Source organism: Corvus kubaryi, unplaced genomic scaffold (assembly GCF_017639235.1).
Source record: "Corvus kubaryi isolate FWS band 111438036 unplaced genomic scaffold, C.kubaryi_AGA036_p1.0 37347, whole genome shotgun sequence".
Classification (NCBI taxonomy): Eukaryota; Metazoa; Chordata; class Aves; order Passeriformes; family Corvidae; genus Corvus; species Corvus kubaryi.
This window is the reverse complement of record NW_024581113.1, coordinates 455,830-473,092: the sequence shown is the minus strand read 5'-3', so window position 1 is coordinate 473,092 and position 17,263 is coordinate 455,830. Positions and strand designations below refer to the sequence as shown.

Sequence of the window (17,263 nt, the reverse complement as noted above, 5' to 3'; positions counted from 1 at the left end):
GAAGGCAGAGGACAGCTGTGTTGGTCACCTACTTTTGCTCCTTTGTCTGCTGCTAAATTTAAAAAAATCAAATTTAATAAGGCCATGTAAAGAGGAAATATGTACAGATAAGAGTGTCCATGAGCATGTTCAGCTCCCTGCATGTCTGTGGAAAGTTCTTACAGATGTTGTGGTTGACTGGATGTCGTGGAAGACTTTGTTTAAAGGACCAAGGCTTAAACAAACAAACAAAAACACAAACAAACCAAACCACTCTGGTTATTAGGAGATGCCTTAGTCGTATCAGATGCAGAAGTTTGTACGTTGCAATGTAATGCATGGACTCTGCTAAATGAATGTTGGCAAACAAGGCTCTTAGACATCTTGGATAGGCAGTAAGGGTTTGTGTACGCACTAGGTTAACCAGTGAGAACTCCTTTGGATCAATGCTCAGGGTAATTGAAATGCATAGGCCACCTCGTAAAGATGTTTAACTATTTGAATTGATTTTAAATCCATACCTTATTTTAATACCAGCTGATTTCCAGGGCAGAGGGACCCTGCGTCCCTTCAGACATTGCTTGTGTAGATTGTGAAAATGCAGCTGAAAGTGTATCCTAGGAGAAAGTCCAGGGCAACAGTGAAGGATGGAAATCAATGTCTTTGGCCAAACTTTGAAGTTCTTTGTGTTTACCCCCTCCAGACTCAGTGCATGGTGGAAGAGGAGCAGAGAAACGGGGTGTGTCCCAGTTCCCCTGTCCGAGTGCCTCCGGAGTCCCCGACCGCACAAGTGCGCTCCCTCCGCTACCACCGCGTCAACAGCCCCGAGTCAGAACGGCTTTCCACAGCTGATGGAAAAGCAGATCCACATGAAAGAAGGTTTGTTCACCCTCTGTAGCCTCCTGCTGCTTTTAGCAGAGTCATGAGGATTGACAGTTGAGACCAACCTAATCAGTAGATGAGGAGCCAATGCTCACAACTTTATCTACATTGACCTTTGGTTCACCTCCTCCTCTACTTCCCCTTTTCATCGTCAAAAATTTTGATGTCTCACACATGGAGGTCTTTCCCCAGAAGAGTCTGCAAGGCTTTTGGATGATCCTTGTTGAAAACACATTGCAGTTGTCCTAAAATCTGGGCAGCAGACGCTCTGGCTTTTGCAGCAAGCTGCTGGCCTCTGAGATAGGCAGAGAAGCAAAGCAAGCAGCAGATGCAGGCTAAATGAGAAACGCTGATCAGAACATGGTTTGGGGTTTTTTTTCACAACCCAGTAGAGCCTAACAAAGGGGAAAGGTGTTGCTGGGGGAAAATGGCTATCATCCTGTCTACAAAGGAAAGAGATGCTGAATTGGCTGTCATGAAGCACTTCTTCATGCCATTGTAGGTTCTAAAGAAATATTTTTGTTTAAGCCTGTCTTTCTGAAGTGTACCAAGAAATGAGTGAGAAGGACTATACAGGCTTTCTCTTATGATCCCTGTCTTTAACCACAAACCTGATGTGTTTCTAATGGCTTCTTGTTGTGTCTCTAGGTCTCGAATGGATATCCCTGGCTCTCCATCACGGCTCGTGTGCTCCTCGCAGCCAGCCCAGATGCTGTCCATCGACACTGGCCAGGCTGACCGGCAGGCGAGCGGCAGGATGGACGTGTCCGCGTCTGTGGAACACGAAGCCCTCAGCAACGCTTTCCGCTCGGTGCCGCTCGCAGAGGAGGAAGACTTTGACAGCAAGGAGTGGGTTATCATTGATAAGGAGACAGAGCTGAAGGACTTCCACCCCGGTGCTGAGCCAAGCACCTCTGGAACCACGGATGAGGAGCCTGAGGAACTAAGGCCTATTGAAGATGGGGAAGAGAGAAGGCGCCTGGGAGCAGATGCTGCAGTCAGGCCGAAGACTCATGATGGGCGAAGTCGGGGTATGCTGCCTGTGACTGAGGAGGACAGTTCCCATAGACATGAAGGACCTTCTCAAACAGTGTCTGACAGTAGACATGAACAGCAGACAGGAAGTCCAGCCCATTCCCCCTTACATTCAGCACCAGCTCTCCGACAAAGGAGACGAGAATCTGAACCTACTGGTCCTCAGAGACAGGTAAGATCCCTGTACCTTGTTGCCTAGCATAGCATCATCTTAGGAAACCTCAGCTGTGCTGGAGAAGTCTTTGATTCCAAGCATGGATGCTCTTGTAAAACTCTTCTGACAGTGCTGGCAAGTATTGTGAACACTTTAGAAGTGTTCCCAATAGCCAGTGGCGTCCTTCTAAGGACACACTGTTACGAAGAGCTTTCAGCCATTTTGGTACAGGGACAAGAGGAGAGCACAGCTGTGATTCTGGGTATCTCTAGTCACTCCTCTTATGCTCTCCCACAGAATTTTGTTAATAACTGCTTAGTTGTATGGAGGTGTTGTTAGCAAATCTTCTCCACATAGCTTCTCAGCAGCAACAGCAGTGTATGGCAAGAGAATGCCATCTTATCACACATCAGCAGTGCACAGGCCCACAGCAATGCAAATCATAAAATAACTCCCTGAAATTAATCTTTCTTCTAAATACCTAATAAAAAGCTCAGAGTAGCCAGCACATACATCTCATCAACCTTACTTCAATGAGAGGCATTGCTGTTACCATGTATTTACTCACAGAAATGTTCTTTACCTATCATGTTTTTTCCATATAGTTGTAGAAGGCTTTTTTCCTTTCAGTTTTGCTTTTTTCCTGTCGTCCTCTGATGCTACAAAGCAGTTCAGTTCTTACTGGGAGGTGATTTATTAGATTTATTAGCCTGGCAAAATATGATACACCAGGCTCAGAGTTCCTGTCATATCTAATCTTCATTTCTCAGAAGAAGCCTGTCCCAGAGTATTCAGTGCAAGAGACAATCAAATTGTTCCCCTAAGAGTTTTTTGTATTTATATGTTGATGAAGATCTCTCATGCGCATGGGATCCATAAGTACAGCAAAGAGCAGGCAAGTTTTGGGTCGTGTACACAGTGATACCCTCCTATGACAGACATTTGTGCAGTCTGCTTGTTCCTGTCTGGAAGATGGTAATTCTGTTTCCGCTTCCCTCTTGAGCTTATTCTCCAAGGAAGTGTTCACAGGACTGGAGCACATTAAAAGAACATCCTTCTGTTCAGGTCTTGCCCAGATTCTTCTCTTCTCTGGATCCCTGAGAGAGGTACAAGAAGAAAACCATGAATGAGACAAGAATCTATGTAAAAGGAATCAAAGCAAATCTTTGCAAATCAACAGGCAAGGTGTTCCTTGCTAAGTTGTATGAGGTTGCAGCATTTACAGGAAGGATAGAAATGCTGACAGCAGGCACGAGTGGGACTGTCCTGCTGAGCATGGAACAGAGGCAGCACATGCTTGTCTTAGAGACTGCATTCCAGTTGCAAGGTTCCGAGGTGGAGGTGTTTGCTGTATAAAGCCAATTTGTTGAACACCCCAGATACCTAGAAATTGCATAAGGCAAGATTGGCAGAGTTGGAAGGGTCTATGTCTGAATTTTGTGTGTCTGTACACTTTTGGGGTTGGTCAGTGCAAGATCTGCAAGATGCAATGAACATGGTAAGAGCCAGCTGATAAGAACCAGCTGTAAACAACAGCAGGGACACTTCACTGACATATTTAGTGAGGCTAAAGAAGGCTGGAAAGGCCTTTTTGGCCAGAGTACATGCACTGCTGAGTGAAATGACTGGGGGAGTTGGATAGCACAAAGACTTGCTATCACTGCACGGTGATACTTAAAAAGCAGGCAAAAAAGATAAATGAATGGGATTGGGGGTGATTATTACTAATATTTTAGGCAGCCTTTGTTCTCCAGCAAACTGCATTTTTTTTGTTCCTGTGTTCTAAAATGCCCTCTATTAACTCCATGGCCTACCTTTGTACGTACAGAGCAACACTGGACTTCTTTGGCTGACTGGGATTTAGTTGTTCTTTCTTTGATGTCTGGATCCTTCAGTTGCCACTGCAGCTGCGCAGTGATACTCAAATTTTTCCATTTTCTGTCACAAAACCAGCTATTAACTCTCAAAGGGACTTGGTGCCTAAAGGAAAGTAGAAACCTGTTTTCCTTAGGTACAGCAAATATGGAGGGACAGATGGCTGGGACACTAATAAGAAGTTGACCAAGGACTTAACTAGTGAAAATACTGAAGGCCTCATTAGCAATGGCAGATGTTTCCTGTAGCTCATGCTTGTGCTTCTCTGGGTTTGATTAAAACTGTGATTAAGTTATGTATGTGTGTGTGTGTGTGTGTAGGTGAGTAAATCTTCCTTATCTTTAAATATGAACTGAGCCTATAAGATAGGTAAAAATTTCACTAAATGCTGAACTACCATGACTGAAGTCATAGGCTTTGTTGTACCCATTTGTGACCTCATTCTGGTGTCCCAAAAACTGGTGATCATCCCTTGGTGTCAGTAAAGTACTCACTGAAAGCAAGTGAGGATCCCTGCTCTAATGCTTCCTTCTGTTTCTCCAATCTCTGGCTCCAGTCTATGAGCCATCACTTGTAACTGGCAGAAAGACAGTGAATTCTGGATTGTCATAGAATCCCAGCACGGCTGAGGTTGGAAGGGACCTCTAGAGATCATCTAGTTCTACCCTCTGCTCCAAGATGGATCACCTAGAGCAGGTTGCTCAGGACAGTGTCCAATCAAAATATCTCTGAGGATGGAGACTCCACAACCACTCTGGGCAACCTGTTCCAGTGTTCAGTCACTGTTATGGTAAAAAACTTCTTATTGTGTTTAAATGGAATTTCTTGTATTTCAATTTCTGTCCATTTCTTCTTTTACTTTCACTGGACATCACTAAGAAGAGTCTGGATCCATCTTCCCATCAGGTATTTATAAATGTTGATAAGAATCCCCCTGAGCCTTCTCCAGACTAAACAGTCCCAGCTCTCTCAGCCTTTCCTCAAATGGAAGGTCTTCCAGTCCCTTCATCATTTTTGTGACCCTTTGCTGGACTATCTCCAGCGTGTCCCTGTGTCTCTTGCACTGGGCAGCTCACAACTGGAGCACAGCACTCCAGGTGTGGCTCACCAGTGCTGAGCAGACGGGAAGGACCATCTCCCTCAGCCTGCTGGCTGCACTCCTGATGCATCCTGAGGAGCTGTTGGCCCTTTTTGCCACAAAGGCACCTTACTGGCTTGCGTTCAGCTTAGAGTCCACCAGGACCTCCGGGTACTTCTCTGTCAAACTGCCACCAAAACAGGTGGTCCCCAGCGTGTTCTGTTCCTCCCCACGTGCAGGACTTTACACTTCCCCTTATTGAACTTAGTGAAATTCCTTTTTTCCCATTTCACCAGCCTATCCAAGCACCTCTGAATGTTGGCACAACCCTCTGGTGTGTCAGCCACTCCTCCCAGTATTGTGTCATCTGTGAATCTGCTGAAGGTACATTCTGTCCCATCATGCAGATCACTGATTAAGTTGTTAAATAGTAGTGGCTGCATTATCAGCCCCTTGATACACCATTAATGACTGGACTTTTTTTCTCCAAACATGATACTTTATGACCAGAAGCCCACCCAGTTTTCAGTCCAATTCACTATCTACTTATCTAGCCCATATTTCATTGTTTTGTCTATAAAGATGTTACAGGAAACAGTGTCAGAAACCTTGGTAAAGTGAAGATCAACAACCTCCCACCCAGGACTCTCAGCACAGGAAGCTCTTGGGTTCATCAGACATGATTTCCCCTTCATACATCACATGTTTGGAAATGGCTTCTTCCAGGAGGATTTGTTCCATGTCCTTTCCAGGCTGACCAGCCTTTTGTTCCCTGAGTTATCCTCATTTAGAACTCAGATGTTTCTTCAAATGTCAGTCTTTTAGAAGACAAATATTGTAGCTCAAATGTGAGAGATGGTGCTGTCCTCACTAAAACTCTGTGGGTGTAAGAGGGAGCACAGAATGATCAGATGCTGCTGTGAGGAAAGTCAAGTACAGAGGAGGCTCTGAATAGCCTGGGGGAGTTTCTGACCCAAATATTCTCACATATTAGGTATCTCCCAGTTTCAGATGACAAGAAAATGGCTGCAGTGGAGCATAGATCTCATGGGAAGACCTGGTATAAAGGGAGAACAGAAACTATGTCCTGTTCAAGCCATTCTCTATGTGCACCACTCAGCACATCTGTTTAACAGAGCTCTAAGGGTTTACTTTAATGTATGCATTTCAGGGATGTCCTAATAAGATTCAGCTTTTTTTTATGCACTACTGTGCAGATAAAGCTATAGAAATAGATAAAGAATGACTGGAATAAAAGATTGAACCTGCACTTCTGTTTACATATTAATCCTGACACAGGGTTGCTGTTACTGCTGGAAATAATTTAAATCCATTCCTTGCAATATAATTTAAAAATCTGTCAAGTTCTTAAGAATGCTGAATAAATTCCCTGATAATTGGCAGAGATGGCAACTTACTGCTGCCTTCTGCACTGACAAGAATTACAAGTGTTCATACATGTGTGAGTTTTAGAAATTATTTCTGACTATAGGTCTGTGCTCATAGGTATTTCTTGACTCTCAATCTCCCCTGCTGCTAGTGCAGTTGGCATTGTGCAAAATGTTTGGGGATTTGCCTGCCTGAAACATGCCTGTCCAAATGATGTCACATCTAAAAACCACAAGAGAAGTGAAGAATGAAAGTGGGAGATGATATTAACTCTGCTTTACCTATCCTTGAATATATTCTGCAGGGTTCAGAGAGCATTTTGCTTAGGCTGTCTCTTACAGTCTTATCTCCCAGAGCCAAGAGTTCATCTGCTAGAAAAGGTCCCAATGTGAAGAGGCACTAGTATATTTTTCCTCACCAATTCAGCTGTGTAGTTAGAATCACTCTTCAAAATCATCTTGCTCAATGCTATCTCCAGCCTCTTTTCTCTGACAGCCAGGAGAATGCCGTGAGTGGACTTGCTTTAAATTGTCCGTGTCTTGAGCCTGAGAGGGCAGCAGGGGAAAAGGTGCTTTGTGTCTTGGTTTCCTTTCCTTTCTACAGCATTGTCTGTGGGCTGCTCTGAGGGGACCTGAGGGACCATTTCTCATGGTGAGAAATGGGCATTGGCAGAGGAGGGGAAGACTCACTGCTCCTCACTCAGTTTAATTCCCATTGAGCTGCGTTTGATGCCTGTTGTAGATGATGTGATCTTTGACTGTCAGCTCCTCTGTCTTCGCTCCACATGAGAAGAGGAGCTTGTCAGCTGATGGAGAAGGATGAACGTAGGGTTGGCCTCTTACACTCTTTGGATTCAGTGTCCCTGTCCATCTATGTGTTAGGAATAAAGGGTCCACAGAAGGGTGATAGTAGAAGTAATGTTCACATATGCTCTTTGTATATTTTTATATATATATATAGATAGATATATATCAGGTAATGGCAGTCAAAACCTTAAGTTCAGTAGACATTCCTAATTACATTTTAGATCTGTAAAATACATTGAGTTCTATCTACATCACATTCTCCTGGGACTTCACATACGAGGTGTCCTACTGATCCTGTCCAAACAGAGCAGAATAGGCCTGATGGTAGGTGGTCCAGCCTGATTGCTGCAAAGGGATGAAGGGGGGCAGCACCTTTAGCATTGACAGAATAATTTAAGCATTAGAGCATCAGTGAAAAAAGGTGGCACATCTGTAAGCTCAGCGTCATCCTGGAGGCAGCAATACCAAAGTGCACTTACTGATGGGGTGTTGTAATGGCTTCTTCATGGCCTGGGCAAGGTCCTTGGTCCTGTGCTGTAGAGGAGGTCTCTCTGGGTAGCTGGAGTGATCCTTTGAGATCTGAGAAGTCTTTACCATATTGGGATGATCTGTACCTTGGAAATCATACAATATGCTGAACCCAAACATGGAGCAAAAATTAGGAATAAAGATTCCAGTAATGCTTAGCCGTGCAGCTTGGAAATAGCACACCCAAGGCTGAATTTCTACACTATCTATGCAAAGAAGAGATGGTTGTCTTTATGAGAAATTAGAGCTGCTGTCTAGATTTTATTTGTCTCTCTCAAGTACTCTGTATGACAGCATTACATTATTATTATCTGAGACTCTGATCTATGCAGTGACATGCAGTACATTTAGGACCGTGAATAATTGCTTTTCACATTTAATGCCAACCACGAACTGAGTAGCTCTCAGGCGCTTCTGAAGATAAGATATCTGCCTCAAAGCACTGCAAAGATATTGAAGGTGACAGGAAAGAGATGACACTGGATGACATTCAGCTCTTTCTCTAGTGCAAGGGCAACATCTCCAGTAAGGTAAGGAGAGCCGTTTTGGCTTAAAAAAACCCCAATATCACCTTACCACATTTCACCTGCAGAGACTTCCTGAAAAGAAATGCAGCACAAGGAAAGGAATGCATTTGAAAGGAAAAAAGTGATTCCAGGAAAAAGGTTCGGTTCTGGAGATTGAGACTGCTGACCCTTGTGAAAGTGCTAGTTTCATAAAAGAAGTAGAAAGGGAAGGAAGGGCTTAGCATTTTCAGGGTGAAGGATCTGAAGTCATTCCTGTAATGCCTCTCTCTTCCATTCAGAGCATAAAGGGAAGGTAGGGACTGTGATCTCATCCCGACACAAACTGTCCTCAGTGTGTGTACTTCCTCCCTCTCCTGGCTATCCCAGGATTACAGAAGCAGAAAAGGGACCTAAGAGTGCATCTTCTCCTTATGTCCTCCCCTGGCCCTGTGTTTTGAATTTCTCGCTGAAAGGAGAATTATACTCTGCCTGCCTTTCCACCTGCTGTCTGTCCACTGCTTACCAAAACTGCAAGCGTTAATACTCCCCCTACAGGCACTCAATCAAAATGTATCAGGAGGCCAGCAGTGTAAGTGTGAGAAAAGTCTACTAACAGCCCCCAAACTTGCTTTTTCAAATCCCTGGAGTGAGTTTTAATAAGACTTGTTGAAAGAGCCCCTGAGAACCCCTCACATTTAAATACACATAATCATTTTAGGGCTAGGTGTTTCACCTTTTATCATCCATGTGGTTTCCAAATGTGTTCAGAGTTTGACTGTTACCTATGTGCAAGATACATGAATAGCCTAGTGACATGCCAAGATGAGCACTGCCAGTGGAACAGAGAGGTGAGGCATGTGGCCTGAAGAGCCAGAGGAGGGGACAGAGTAGCAGAGCCTGGTGTCACTCTGGCTGGGGAGAGCATGGCAGGCCCCCTGTAATGACAGGATTCCATGGTGCCCATAGCATCCCTGGGAACTGATATCCATAGAGCAGTAAGTAAGGCCCTGTGTAGAGCAAAAGCATTTTTCATCCGCCAGCGAAGATGTCCGCAGCATGCGCATCACAAACCAGGGGCGAGTCAAGTCTTTGCCTGACACCTTTTCCTCCACTCTTCTTGGTCTTTTTCAGTTGGAGGAGGACAGGCCTTCTCAGCACTCCCTCCCGAGGTACAGCCCCCTGAGAAGACTGGCGTCCTCCGTTTTCTCCTCCTCAACCCTGGAGACAGAACACTACCCTCACGTTGGTGGCACTTTCATACAGCGCAGCCGTTCGGCGGAGAGCAGCCCCGTGCGCATGCCCCACCGCAGGCACATGCCCCTCACGGCAGGAAACCACAGACTCATGCCTTCCGTCCTCCGCATTTCCAGGTCCCAGCTCCAGCAGGTGTGGGCCCGCTTCACACACAAAACATAGCCTGTTCAGGGAAGCAGCAGCCTCCATAATGCAATAATAGATCCCACCCACCCACAATGTGTCACCACTTAATGCAATATTGAATCCCAGACAACACTGGCCTAAGGTACTGTAACTTCCAAAGCCCCTGCAACCAGACCCCACAGAGACTGAAAACATCTGCCTTTCTAAACCTCCCAGCAGCCTGAGCGAGGGGCGGCAGCAAGGCCGAAGATGAGAACGCAGATGGTGAACGTGTGGTGTGTGAAAGAGGTGGATGCCAGGGCTCATCTGAAAAACTCGCTCGCGTGTCCTGCGGCCTCGGGGTAGGAAGTGCAGGGCTGCCTCACTGAACACATGCAATCGAGCAGCAAACGTTGTCAAGTTATGACTGGAATGGAGAGACTGTGGAGGTATCAGCAAGCGTTACCTTCCTCAGCAAAGCGGTTCAAGCATCTCTGTTGGTATCTTACACTGGGCCGAATCTGTAGGCAGATTAACTTCATCTTGATATAGGCAGACTCCCACTCAAAGCTCACCTGAGGCAGGACCTCAGGTTTGTCCCTCTTGTGGAGTTACAATCATGTATCTCTTTGTTGCTTTGGCTTTGGAAATCCCCTTGCTTTTGTTGCAGTTTGGTTTCCATACAGTGACCACACATTTCTGTCTCTCTGGCTGTGCCTCTGTTACATGACAGTGAGACTGTTTGTCTGCTCTCCACTCCTAAGCTGCTCCAAATTTTCCTACCTGCCCCCAGAGGCACTGACTGTCAAGTTGGATAGCAAAGATTTTCTTACTGATCCAGCTGTATACTATGCTGTTTTTAAATTCCAGAAATTTTAGGCACCTGCAGCTTTTCAGTGGCAGAGCAGTCCTGCTTCTTGGCCTTGCTTGGAAATGCCTGTGATAACAGATCTCATTTGAGAAATAAAGTGGCCTCAGCTCCTGGTATAGAGAGCCCATGAAAACCTTCCCTAAAACTGTGAATCTCAAAGGAAAAGGGAGATCAAAGTTAATTTAAGTTGCCATAAGTATGACTTATTTCCTGTGTTTGCAGAAATATATTGCCCTTCTCAGTAGAGTTGCAGGGTAAAACACCAGACTGTATGAAGACTTTCTGTAGTTAAGTGAATGTAGTAATTGTCTTCTATTGCCATGAGCCTTTGGTCTGTTCTTCTGGGAGAAGAGGCAGTATGGATGTTAAGGTTAAGGAAGAAGGGGTCATAGATGGTGCTCAGGGCTCTAGGGAAGTGCAAGTCCAAAGTAAAACATTGTGCAGAAAATATACAAGCATAGGATACAGGCAATAAAACATGTAGAAAGCTCAGACAGATGTGAGAATGGATTGGGGTACGTGTGGGTGTTGGAAGGAGGTTGTGACATGGAGGTCTCACTGCATAGGTAGGGTGTTTCCAGTGGGCTTACAATGAACAATTCTTGCCAAGCAGTGCTTTCTGTAGGTACATCTGCCCTACCTGAGGCTCCCTTAATATTAGATTCACCCTCCCATAAGCAAGACCAGATAGTGCAGCCCCAGACAGGGTGAGTGGTGCTTCCTGAACTTCCTAGGACCTGGCCCAGCATGTCTGCATGCTGCAGGACATGGTCTGACAGGCTGACACGCTGACAGAGCATCCTGGGAGGTGCAGGGATGGAGATGGAGGGGCCAACATGCTCTCCTTGAGAGATTCGGCACAGGTATGACCAGCCCCTTCCCACAGTCATTCTTGAATCAGTGACATCAATTTCTTTCGATTTGTCCCAAGAATATGTGTGAATGGGACAGTTTACTCTTCAGACAAAATTTTTATCTGCAATTTGTTCATGAGCTTTATTTTTTAAAAAGGTACTGGGTGTTGCCAAAAATACTTGGGCTGAATTAACCAGCAGCCTAATCCTATTTGGCAGTTCCCTTGTCAAGCACCAAGATACAAAAAAGAGCAAGGCTTTGTTCTTCTCAAAGTGGCATGAGAAGGGATAATTTCCTTAAGTAGACTCTACTCTGATGTTATTTTTTTCCAACTTCAATAGAGACTTTAATGGAACAAGAGATTCCAGAGAAAATGGAATTTGTGAAAGCACTAGACTTACATCAGTAACTCTTAATAATTTTTGTTCATAGCATCCAAAGCACTGATGTTCATTTTTCAAGGTCAATTTTAGGAATTAAAATTACTCTTGTTCTGTTTTTAAAGAAAAATCAACCAATTTTTAGTTTTGCACGTCAGAAAAGGGAACAAACTGGATAACTGGTATTTATAAACTCTAAGCCCTTTGTTCAGACAAAAACAATGACTAGCCAATAAATAGCTCCATACATAAATTTCAAAGGTCAGTGATCTATCTAATGCTACTCATCATAATGCTGCTCACATAAACTTGATACTGCTCTTGTAAGTTCAAAAATCTGGTTTATAAAGATGGTTGATTTATATAGACTCCAATAAGACTTTCTTCCAGTTTAAATTATTAATAAATTGAAAGCCAACTAGACAAACAAAATATGTTTATGTGTTGCTATCTCTTACAAGAGGGGCTGTTTCTCATTAGGACTCCTGACCTCCTGCCCTTAGCTCAGCACTATTCCATGCCTTTAGTGGCTGTCAAGAAGAACAAAGAAATCACTGAGGAGAAAGTTTGCAGTGACAGAAGGTGGGTGGTTTGATAAAACACTACTGACAGACTGGCTCTGCAGAAGGATCTGAATTGCTTGATAAATTGCTTGCATTCAAAGTAATGATTGCATGCACCCAGGGACAAGGTCATGTTTGGAGTATGGAAGATGTAAGTCACATGTACAGAATGAGAGAAACTGTGCCCTGGGAGGTGCTGTCTCCCAAAATGAGGTGGGAGTTAGGTGAAGTAATTAGCTGCATCTAAGTTCCCACTATGCTGCTACAGCAAAAAGGAATAAATACATTCTCTGGTGTGTCAGCAGGAAAATGGAAGATGTGAGCAGAGGGAGATATTTGGTGGTGGTGAGATCACTACCAGACATCATATCCAAGTCTCGTACGGAAATTTTTGTAAAAGATTTTCAAAACCTAAAAGAGAAGAAGTGGTACAAGAATGCTTGATTCTGTAAAACCTGCCTTGTAGAATAAGCTGGAAGAAATGCAGTCTGTCATTAAATACAAAACTAAAAAGTGACGTGATTGCTGTTAGGTGTCCCTGCCTGAAGAGAGCAAGAGGGGTTTTAACCTGCCAGGCAAAGATAATGAGTGTAAGGGTTGGAAGATAAAGTAGCAAAGGTAAACCTAGAAGCAAGATGCTCATTTTAAAGACATAGGTGTGTGTGGTAAACCACTGAAATACATTATTAAAAGACTCTGAATTTTTTGCTGTTCAGTCTCTGTAAGGTGGGATACTGGTTTCTAAACCAATCCTGTTAAACCATCAAATTTGGGTTCTATACCAGAATAATTTGACATGTTGCTGTCACCTGGGTTTTGTGGGAGGTCTTATTTCATGATCAGTATGTCTTTTACAATTTAATTCTGAAAAAATTAATTGGTGCTAATGGCTGGAATCCTGATGTTAAAGTATTATGCAAAAAGTATTAAAAATAGCCAATTTGAAGGGGTTTTTTAACATCTTCATCTAATGCTGTATTAATTACTATGGAATCTACGTATTGTTGAGGAACAGTTGGCAAATTAAAGAAATGTGAAAAGAGATCTTTTTTATATATATGGAAATGTAATAAATTAATATTGAAACTAGTTGCGGTGCAATTCTAAAAAAACTTATGTAGATTACATTTATATTGCATTTATTTATTGTGTTTAATTTATAATGACTGCAATTATAAATGTAAATATGTCCAAAATCAGTTGGCAAAAAACCCAACTGATGGAAGGCTGTTGACATGAAAATTGGTCCGGGGTCTGTGGGCTGAAAAGTTAGTTGCCCTAGTTATTTGTCCTTCCTGTGTTTGGTAGGGTTTTTTTAGTTCTTCAGATGGAATGAGCCATTGGGAATCAATACTAGTGAAATAAAATTCCCGTTCAGCATCACACTCTTAGGCAAATTGTGTTCATCAGAAGGGTCCAAGAACAGGATTTGCATCCTGAGGGATGTACTCTTCTTTTACATACATTGTACATAGCACTTGTTCTCCTCAGAATCCAAATTGGAAATGAGCACTCCCTCACAGAGATCATTGGCATCAGGACAGGTAGCTGTTGCTGGGATCTCATGATCTACTTCAGTGAGCAAATGTTCATCACTTTTATATACATATAAAAGCCATCTTTTTATATCTTGGCCTCTTGGCTCCTTTCACTTTCTTTCTATGCAGAACGGGAGATGTTTCCAATTTATTGCTCTCTCCTCAGCCTCCTTCCCCAAGGAAGGAGCTAGTGAGATATGATTTCTGTGCAAATGTTATGTAAATGCTTGGGTTAAGCTAGCATTGGATAAATGTGGTTATGCCAGCGTGCATTCACTTTCAGGGGAGACCGTTTTGGTGGGAGGGGGTTGGCTGAAAATGAGTTGCACTGACGCAGGTGCAGGTCTGCAGATGCCAGTGTGCATTAGGAGCCTCCTCTTGATACCCCCATGATGACAAAGTCCCTGGTGTGAGCCTGAACTTGTCTGCCATTCCCATTCTTTTTTACTACTGTAGGGGGGCAGGCATGTGAAAGAGTTGTGGTGCACCACCTCTTTCACTATTTAAAGTCTCTTTTGTTGCAGTGATGAGAGAAAGTGAGATAGAAATGCCCTGTAAAACAGCCATATTGGGTGATATAAGCCCATCCTTACACTAGCTCTTCTTCATGAAGTCGCTCCTGTTTGTTCTACCACTCCTCCTTGTTGTGTGTCTCCACTTGGGCATTGTGGTGGTCAAGGCTGCAGGCCCCCCCTCCCCCCCCCCCAGGATGGAGAAGCTGTACTTGGACAGTGGCCTCCAGGCTGGATTGAGATAAGGCAGGTGATGTTCTCCTCATTGTTCTCCTCATTGCTCATTGGGATCTCCTCATTGCTCTGTAAGCACAGACATTGCTCAGCAGCTGCCACCCAGCTTCTGTTCAAATCTGAATCTGGATGCAAGAACAGCAGCAGTTGGCTATAGCCCCAAGCTGCTGGTAGACTTCACCTGCAGAACCCCTTCACCTCACTGAGAAGTTCTCTTAGATCTAGTTGCCTCTTTGTTCCAATTTGCCTCTCCCATCTCTTCCCTGTATGACAAAGTCTTTTTGCTCTGCCTTGGTTGCCTCTGTGTGTCCCACTCCACACGTTCACCTGCCCCCGTGGCTTACCTCCATTGCCATTCATGGAATCTCATCCCTCACATCGTTATTGCATCCCTGGATACCTGCACTACCTTCTGCCTTTGCCATTCCCAAGAATCTGCAGAGCATACCTCCTGCATCGGTTTCCTATGCATTGCATCGCTCGTGGTGTGCCATAAAATCCCTATAGCACTTGGAGCAGCAAAGGAGCCTTCCCCCCCTCTGACTTCCTTGGAGGAAATTGGAAAAAAATGGCACATTTTGGCAACTGGAGCAGTCTCAGCTCTACATGGAATCTGTGTGAGGATCGCACTGTTTAAAGGCAGCTTGATTTCAAAAATGAGAATGGAAGATACCTTCCATTTTCAAGACAGTTTCAAATCTGGGAATCCTTAGGACTTAGCAAGCTCTGCCCAATCGTTGTCTGCATCAACAGCTAAATTTAGACAGCTGGCAGTGCCCTTTCCCTTAAGACACAGGTACCATGTGTGTTTGCAAGCCATGTAAGTAGCTGGCTGAACACCGTTTCTATTGCTGTGAGCATGTCTCTAAATTCTGCTTAAATCAGTGCCAGGTCTCTGTGAGTGAGAAAACGCCACAACTCCAGTTGCAAACCTGCAAGTTCTTCCAAATGGATGTTTTCTAGGCTGGCAAAATTTGCTGTCCCCATTCTCCTACCTAGGAGCTGGGAGAGTGGGGAGGTTTCAAATCAAATAGGGTATTTCAAACAGCCAGTAGAGGGAAACTGTAAGTGCAACAGAGCTGACACTCTTCATTAACTGCAAACTTCAACACACCAGTGTTTCCTCCTGTTGCCTGTCTTAAACTGGAGGTATCACGGACTGCTGGATTCTTTCCTGGGGATTGGTGTTCTTTACTTTGCCACATATAATGACTGTTCTTCCCTTATCAAGCCTGTGCCACTGCCATTAGGCCGCCAAAGTATCTTGTTGTTTTAAACAAGCTCTTTGTTTTTTCTTCAATTCCATTTGACACCCAACTCTCCCCAGCTGCTTCTGGAGCAGCCAGACCCAGGTGTTACACAAGAAAGCAGCATGCCTTTAAGAACCAGTCAACAATCTTTCTTTCCTTTCTGCTATATTTTTTAGATACAGAACCTCTGGAAAGAGGCCTGTTGCTTGATCAGCCATAATAAGCGGAGGTGTTTTCAGCACCTTCCTCAGCCAATTCAGGGGCACAGAGGTTGAATGGCTCTTCAGTAGCTCAGCTGTTTCTTTTCCGAAAGTGGCTCTAAAGCCAGTGGACACACAGCTCTTCTAACTTGCCTAGGCTGTGAGCACTTGAGATGAGAAACAAAACAAGTGTCATTTGGGACACTTCTCTGCTCTGTGCTTCAAACATTTCTTCCAAAGATTTTACTTTGGAGTGTTTATCTACCTCATTTGTCTTTTGTTTCAGTAGCATTGCCAGGCTTTGGTACCATCTTTGTCACTGACTACTTTGTCCCAACGTGTGCAGCCTCTTCTGAGAGTCTTGGTGATTTGTTTTGTAGTAGAAGCCTTCTGCAGTCAGAAGGACCCTTCTGCAGTCTGGGAAACCAGAGCAAACACCTCAATTTAGCCTTTCCAGAGTTTATTCAGAAACAGTCTTGGTGATTTGTTTTGTAAGTAGAAGCCTTCTGCAGTCTGGGAAACCAGAGCAAACACCTCAATTTAGCCTTTCCAGAGTTTATTCAGAAACACTTGTGGTATTTCATACCTTCCTATAGGCTCTTAAATCCAAATGATTCCCAAGTGCTTTATTTTTGCCATTAGTCACTTCCCTGCTGTTTGACATAGGGGAGTCAGAACAAGAAAAGCCTTTTCAGAACATGTCAGGATGAAGCCAGATGTTTGGTTGCACAAAAGGAATTTCAGGAGGCTGAATGTTTTTTGGTGATCTGTAAATCGTCGGGACAGTGGGTGGGACCTATATACCAAATACAACAAATATCACGGAGGCATTTCTTTGACTGCAGATCACCAGGAACTTCCCTTCCTCACATGTAAAAATGCACTATTTGAATCTGGTGCTGTGATCCTTTGTAAATAAATTAAGGCAAGAAAATACAACGATTGCTAGTTCATTCCTCTCTTGTAAAATAGCTCAACAATAGGAGACTGAAGGTCAGAAAGCACGGAAAGATGTGTTCAGTCCTTTTCCTGTTTTCTAACGTCCTTCCCTCTCACACCGCCATCAATCTTCCATGATATGTCTATGTGGAACTTTTAAGAGCTTGACAGCAGCACAAGATTATTCTTGAAAATAGAAGATTTTCTACTTCTTATCTGGAGGGATTGGTGACAGGTACCAACCATGTTTGTCCAGTGGGTCTGGCATCTCTTCCTTAGGCTACATGGAGTCTCTGTGGTATCCAGTCGTGTTTGTATTACAGCACTTAG

At 44.0% G+C, this 17,263-nt stretch overlaps 1 protein-coding gene across 4 annotated transcripts in view; it reads left to right on the top strand.

Moving 5' to 3' along the window:
- The window catches only part of TTBK1 (tau tubulin kinase 1), a 109,075-nt gene that overhangs the window by 70,214 nt on the left and 21,598 nt on the right, over nt 1–17,263 (top strand). For all 4 annotated transcript variants that reach the window (XM_042031907.1, XM_042031908.1, XM_042031909.1 and 1 more), the window contains 2 exons: nt 683–858; nt 1,510–2,068. In XM_042031907.1, the coding sequence (XP_041887841.1) occupies nt 683–858; nt 1,510–2,068 (735 nt within the window). The remainder of the gene's footprint in view (nt 1–682; nt 859–1,509; nt 2,069–17,263) is intronic.